Source organism: Sprattus sprattus (assembly GCF_963457725.1).
Source record: "Sprattus sprattus genome assembly, chromosome: 13".
Classification (NCBI taxonomy): domain Eukaryota; kingdom Metazoa; phylum Chordata; class Actinopteri; order Clupeiformes; family Clupeidae; genus Sprattus; species Sprattus sprattus.
Genome location: NC_137911.1, coordinates 27,283,129 through 27,290,628, shown reverse-complemented (window position 1 = coordinate 27,290,628; position 7,500 = coordinate 27,283,129). Strand labels below are relative to the sequence as shown.

The 7,500-nt window shown below is 48.8% G+C and overlaps 1 protein-coding gene across 1 annotated transcript in view; it reads right to left on the bottom strand.

Moving 5' to 3' along the window:
- The window catches only part of heatr5a (HEAT repeat containing 5a), a 37,965-nt gene that overhangs the window by 8,210 nt on the left and 22,255 nt on the right, over positions 1-7,500 (bottom strand). The window contains exons 23-30 of the mRNA XM_080849526.1: positions 6,344-6,488; positions 5,859-6,038; positions 5,355-5,591; positions 4,623-4,801; positions 2,636-2,704; positions 2,218-2,397; positions 1,293-1,533; positions 259-498 (exon numbers count right to left, since the gene is read on the bottom strand). Of these exons, the coding sequence (XP_080705652.1) occupies positions 259-498; positions 1,293-1,533; positions 2,218-2,397; positions 2,636-2,704; positions 4,623-4,801; positions 5,355-5,591; positions 5,859-6,038; positions 6,344-6,488 (1,471 nt within the window). The remainder of the gene's footprint in view (positions 1-258; positions 499-1,292; positions 1,534-2,217; positions 2,398-2,635; positions 2,705-4,622; positions 4,802-5,354; positions 5,592-5,858; positions 6,039-6,343; positions 6,489-7,500) is intronic.

Here is a 7,500-nt window from a genome sequence, read left to right as displayed (position 1 = left end):
TGAGTGGGAAAATAATTGAATACAGAATGAGGAGGATAATGGCCATTTAGTTATTAATTAAAACTTCGCATAAATGATGATTTCTAATTAATTAATTTCTATGTTTAACACTTTTTATTGGTCTTTTTTTGAATAATCAATACAATTATACAATTACACATCACAAATCTAATTATTATACCCCAATAATTAATTCATTTCCAGTGGTGAATGTATTTAATGTCTCTAACTTCCTCTCTTCCTCTCTCTCTCCCTCACCCAGTATGAGGTGCAGGCGCTCGGTGTTGATGTCCTCTGGGGACTTGACGTTGCTCAGCGAGGCGGACTGGCCCATGGAGGTGGGCGTGACGGGGCGGGACAGGTTGGCGGGGCCATCGTCTGCCAGGAGGAAACCCGTGCTGTTGAGCCAGAGGGCGCTGGCGTGCAGGATGGGCGCCCACGAGCTGCAGTAGTGCGGCCGCGCCTGCTCCAGAGTCTCAGCTGTGTAGAAGGTGCCGCCTAGAGGACGTGTGAGGGAAGGGAGAGAAGAGAGGGAGAGGGAGAGAGAGAGAGAGAGAGAGAGAGAGAGAGAGAATAAGCCGTGCTTTAAGATTTTTTTACATTTACATTTAGTCATTTAGCAGACGCTTATATCCAAAGCGACTTACAAGGATGTTTACACATTTGACATTTACACTGATGGCACACTGCACATCAGGAGCAATTAGGGGTTCAGTGTCTTGCCCAAGCACGCTTCGACAGGGAATCTAACTAGCAATGTTCCGATTACTAGACGACTTCTCTACCTCCTGTACCACTGTCGCCCCATATATGCGTCACTGTGGTGGATGGACGAACAATATCCGACAATAACTTTTTATTATTAATTATAATCATTACGGTTCTGTCACTCTTAGAATTACATAAACACAACCTTAGAAATCGATTTTCTCACTTTGAGTAACAGCTGTATTGTGTAAAATTTTCTAGCAGCAACACTTTATAAGCCTTTTTCCAAGCTTTCACTACTTGAGAGCCTAGAGATATTTATTTATATGTATTATTTATTTATTTTTAGTCATTTAGCAGACGCTTTAATCCAAAGCGACTTACAAGGATGTATACACATTTTACATTTACACTGATGGCACACCGCACATCAGGAGCAATAAGGGTTCAGTGTCTTGCTCAAGGACGCTTCGACAGGGGATGGGCTGTCAGGGCAGAATCAATGGAAAAAAAGGTTAAAGGTGGGATGTCACCTTCAAACCAGCCCTACGGGCCCTCCTGCGCTCCTGGGGGGGGGGTCTCACCTGAGGGGGGCAGCTGCTGGCCGTATTGAGACGGGAGGGTGAGGAGTGCGTGGTCCTGCAGCGCGGCCAGCCACAGGCGGCTCAGGGTGGGCAGGTCCGTCTGCACGAACCTCAGCAGGTTGGCGTCCGCCGCCGGCTCTCCTGCTCCTCCTCCTCCTCCTCCTTCACTGCCCTCGTCCGTGTCGGCCTCTGCCTCTGTGGCGTCGCTCCGGCCCGCGGTCTGTACGGCCACAATGTAGACCTGCAGCGACCAGAGGAACAACACAGTGCTTGGCTCAGGGGTATACAGGAGGAACAACACAGTGCTTGGCTCAGGGGTATACAGGAGGAACAATACAGTGCTTGGCTCAGGGGTATACAGGAGGAACAATACAGTGCTTGGCTCAGGGGTATACAGGAGGAACAACACAGTGCTTGGCTCAGGGGTATACAGGAGGAACAATACAGTGCTTGGCTCAGGGGTATACAGGAGGAACAATACAGTGCTTGGCTCAGGGGTATACAGGAGGAACAACACAGTGCTTGGCTCAGGGGTATACAGGAGGAACAACACAGTGCTTGGCTCAGGGGTATACAGGAGGAACAACACAGTGCTTGGCTCAGGGGTATACAGGAGATCCATCAGACTGGAGGAATACCAGGGACTTGGACAGGTGTGTGGAGTGAGTGAGTAAGATGAAGTCCTTCTCTGCACTACTTAAATAGACACATAGACATTAATGTGGGGCTGATACATTTAAACTGTTTAACAGTCCTTTGTTTAGACATACGCTGTTCAACATCTGCTCTAGTAAGACCTTTGTTGAGGGGTTCTTTCTGGACAATTCAGTTCTCTCTGCAATTTATAGCAACTGTGAAAAACACTCAAAATCGTACGGTCTGCGTATATCATTCATGCATCAGTGCTTTAAAAGGTGGCACGCACCTCTGCCCAGGCCTTCAGCACGGCGAGTGTTTCCATGGCAGCCGTGCCCTCGTTGTAGAGCAGACTGGGCACCTCGCGGCCCCCCTGCACCCTCTGGAGGGAGGAGACCAGCAGCTCATGGACCCGACGCACATCCTTCAGCTCGCTCACCACGCCGCTGGAGATCCACGCACTGCACACCTGTACACACACACACCCACGCGCACACGCACACACACACACACACACCCACACGCGCACACACACACGCGCACACACACACACGCACGCACGCACACCAAACAACAACAAAGGAAAGTTAGAAATACGTACAACCCAGATTGAACTTTATAACTGGCATGATATTAAGAGGGACTCCTGAATGCATTTTTAAAGAGCTCTGTCCATGTTGTGTGTGATTAGGAGACAGAGATCAGACCTGGCAGGCTTTCGCCGTCACATCAGGAGGGGCATCTGCAGTGAAGGCTGGTCTGAGGGCAGCTCCCACCTGAGTTCAGAGTTGAGAAAAGGGTCATGAAACACACACACACACACACACACACACACACACACACACACACACACACACACACACACGAATAGACACATCTGCTTCACATTTCCATCATTGTTTTAGAAAAAAAGGATGAGGTACACATAAACCTCTTTATGTGGAGATGTAATGCATGGCAATTGATTGGTAGCTAGAGAAAGACATACACAACTGCACCCAACTGATGCTAAATAATAGTTATTCTGACTTATATATGAGCATTGGATATGAAGCCAACTTGCCAACCACACACACTCACACACACACACACACACACACACACACACACACACACACACACACACACACACACACACACACACACACATCCATTCCAGTGTCAGTGTAATCTGATCTCCATGGCTCAGATGCTGCAGCTCAGGTGTTTTGATTCTAAAAATAAACCACGGCCATCGAATTCTAAGAATATACTACACTAAGAATGTCAGTGTTGCAAACCGTCTCCATGTTTACGATCATAACAAACGGCTCATTCGCCAGACATGCGCTTAAAACAGAACTTGAGCTTCGGTGATAATATGAAAGCACGAGAGCGAATCACTTTTACAGACTCATGAATATTAATGAAGCCTGCAGCAGAGGGGGTAAAGAGATGAAAAAATTCGGGAAAAAAAAAGAAAAAGCTACAGAGATAAAAGAATGTTGAAATTAATTTATAAAAGATTCTGCGTGACTTTGGCATACAGGAAGACGGAAAAGAGTATGGAGATGGAACGAGACAGAGAGAGACATTCTGACAGACAGACAGACAGTTAGAAACAAAAACAAGGCAGGTGAAACCACTGTAAGGTATTTGAGAAAAAGAGGAAGGAAGTGGCAGAGCAAGATGAGTGCGTGAGTGAGGGTATAATGAGTTGAAGAGCAAGCGGCAAAACGAGTGAGTGAGTGAGTGAGTGGATGAGCAAGGGAGTGAGTGAGTGAGTGAGTGAGTGAGTGAGGGAGTCAGTGAGTGAGTGAGTGAGTGAGTGAGTGAGTGAGTGACTGACTGAGTGACTGAGTGAGTGAGTGAGTGAGGGAGTGAGTGACTGAGTGAGTGAGTGACTGAGTGAGTGAGTGAGTCAGGGAGTGAGTGAGGGAGTGAGGGAGTGAGGGAGTGACTGAGTGAGTGACTGACTGAGTGAGTGAGTGAGTGAGTGAGTGAGTGAGTGAGTGAGTGAGTGAGTCAGTCAGTAAATGAGTGAGTGAGTAAATGAGTGAGTGAGTAAATGAGTGAGTGAGTGAGTGAGGGAGTGAGGGAGTGAGTGAGTGAGGGAGTGAGTGAGGGAGGGAATGAGTGAGGGAGTCAGTAAATGAGGGAGTCAGTAAATGAGTGAGTGAGTGAGTGGGTGAGTAAATGTGTGAGTGGGTGAGTGGGTATGGAAGCGAGTGAGTGAGTGAGTGAGTAAATGTGTGAGTGAGTGAGTGAGTGAGTGAGTGAGTGAGTGAGTGAGTGAGTGAGTGAGTAAATGAGTGAGTGAGTAAATGAGTGAGTCAGTAAATGAGTGAGTGAGGGAGTGAGGGAGGGAGTGAGGGAGGGAATGAGTGAGTGAGTGAGTGAGTAAGAGAGTGAGAGAGTGAGTGAGTAAGTGAGAGAGTGAGTGAGTAAGAGAGTGAGTGAGTGAGTGAGTGAGTGCGTGAGTGCGTGAGTGAGTGAGTGAGGGAGGGAATGAGTGAGGGAATGAGTGAGGGAGTGAGGGAGTCAGTAAATGAGTGAGTGAGTGAGTGAGTGAGTGAGTGAGTGAGTGAGTAAATGTGTGAGTGGGTGAGTGGGTATGGAAGCGAGTGAGTGAGTCAGTAAATGTGTGAGTGAGTGAGTGAGTGAGTCAGTGAATCAGTGAGTGGGTGAGGAAGCGAAGTCAGTGATGGCTCTTACATTGGCCTGGTACTGCTCCAGGATGCCGTGTCCGGGAAACTCGGGCTCAGGGACGCTGGCGAACTTGCGGATGATGAGCAGGAGGGTCTGCAGGCCGGCCAGCCGGAGCTGCTGACTGTGGTCTGTGGCCGCCACGAAGGCCATGCGGATCAGGTCTGCCAGGTGCAGCACCAGGAAGTCTGTCAGAGAGAACACGAGAGGCCATGACTGAGTTTGTGTGGTGTGTGTGTGTGTGTGTGTGTGTGTGTGTGTATGTGTGTATGTGTGTGTGTGTGTGTGTGTGTGCCAGGTGCAGCACCAGGAAGTCTGTCAGAGAGAACACAAGAGGCCATGACTGAGCAGCTGCCCATCCCAAGAACACGCAGTCTACAATGAGTAAGCTGCGAACTGTAGCTGTTTTAGCCATCTAATTCCACTAGATGGCGTCTGGACACATAAAAGGTAAGGTGAGATCCTTTAAAATATTTAATGCCAGATTAGCACAAAACCACTATTAATGTAATGTGTGTGTGTGTGTGTGTGTGTGTGTGTATGAGACAAAGAAAGAGGCAAGTAGGGAACATATATGCAAGGGAGAGACAGATCAGAGATGTGTGCATGAGTTTATGTAAAGTAGCGAGTGTGTGTGTGTGTGAGTAAGCGTGTGTGTGTGAGTAAGCGTATATGTATGTATGTGTGTGTGTGTGTGTGTGTGTGTGTGTGTGTAAATTAATACTGCCCATTTGCACTGACCTGTGGACTCTTGCAGACGGCGCTCTTGGGCGAGGGCCATGTCAAAGTGGGCTGGGTCGGCGCTCTCACACAGCACCACGACACGGCACACACACTCCACGGCAAAGACGCGCGTGGCCCAGCGCAGGTTGCTGAACGGGCCGCCGGACTCCGCCCGGGCTTGGAACACAGAGGCGTCGTCGTCACGGTCACCATCGTCCTCCAGCTGGGTTTCCTGCCCAGTAACAGCTGTGCTGTCTGAGGAGCAGAGACAGAGGGGTCATAGAGGTGAGAAGAGTTTATGTGGTGTGTGTGTGTGTGTGTGTGTGTGTGTGTGTGTATATGTGGTGTGTGTGTGTGTATGTGTGTGTGTGTGTGTGTGTGTATGTGTGTGTGTGTGTGTGTGTGTGTGTGAAATGTAAAAGTGAAATGTTGAAGGGACACCGTGTATGCATCGTGGGTGCGTATGTTGAGAAGTAAACTCTGTAGGTTGCCCATGTGGTGTGCCCTGACAACAGTGCCCACCTGCTGATGCCAGCAGGACGTCTTTGCAGAGTTTGAGCCAGTGTGCCAGCTTGCCCGTGGCTGCCGAGCCCAGCATGTGGCCCAGCGTCTCCCGGATGTCCTGGCACAGCCGCGGGTCCCACTCACGGTCCAGCAGGCAGAAGAGCGCCCCCTCCAGGCCGACCTCTTTAATGGTCACATCTGACACAGGGCAAGGAGTTGTTATTGTTAAGTTGCAGGAGGTGATTCCCACTCTTTCGATGAAGAATGAGTGCGTGTGTGTGTGTGTGTACCTTTATGTGTGTGTGTGTCTGTGTACTTGAATGTGAGTTATTTGAGAGTGTGTGCACACATGAGTTATTTGAGTGTGTGTGTGTGTGTATGAGTCGCTCACCAAGCTGTGTGTTGTCACGGCGTGGCAGCTCCTTGACCAGGGTTATTTTAGAGTGTGTACACACATGAGTTATTTGAGTATGTGTGTGTGAGTGAGTGAGTGAGTCCCTCACCAAGCTGTGTGTTGTCACGGCGTGGCAGCTCCTTGACCAGGGTGACTGCGTGCTCACACACCTCTAGCGCCTCCCTCTGGGCAAGCTGCCTCAAGCACGCCACCACAGCTCGCCGAAGCCACAGATACGAGCTGCACATATTCACCTGAACACACACACACACACACACACACACACACACACACACACACACACACACACACACAAACCACACACACTTACATTATATTCTAGAAAGCTACCCAATAATACCCACAGTTAACCTGGTACATAGACATGCACAATAAATTCCCACATTTTAACCAAAAAAGACTGAAACACACCCCCCTTCTGTGTACGCACACGATTCTCTGCAGCGCACGCAAACAGCAGCTGCGTTGCCAAAATAAGCCACAATTAACGTCTGCCATTTTAGCCCAAAACATCAGTATGTTTAGAAGCTGCAACACCCACTCATCCTCTCTCACACACACACACACACACACACACACACACACACAGGTCTCTAACAAAACAGCAGCCAAAGTAAGCCGCAGCACACAGCAGCTGTGCAGCTTCAAGCGCCATGACATCATCATCTGGAACACCCACACATCCACATATACACCCACGTACACACACACACACACACACACACACACACACACAGACACACACGCATGCATGCACAGACACACGTCCATTATCTTTAACACCCACTCATCCTCACACACACACAAATGTCCATCATCTGTAACACCCACTAATCCTCATACAGACACACAGACACACAGACACACAGACACACAGACACACAGACACACACACACACACACACACGTCCATGTGCTAGAGGCCGCGGAAGAGCACTGAGTGGTGTTACAGAGCGAGAGCAGCACACAGTCACTCAGATTGCTGCCACGACCTCTGATATGAGCGTCCTGTTTCACTCCTCTGACTGGGTCAAGCTGAAGACCATTTAGAGAGTATAGATATGATGATCATATTGATTATTCATACATTCAAGATGATTACTCGAGGAATGAGAGGAGATGACCGTAAGCAGTCTGGAGGTTTGAAACTGTGCATTAGAAATGAAACCCCATTAACATGTTTTAAGTTGAAATCATCAGAGACATGGATTCACTTTACAGACTTCTTACTCAACGTGATCTTGT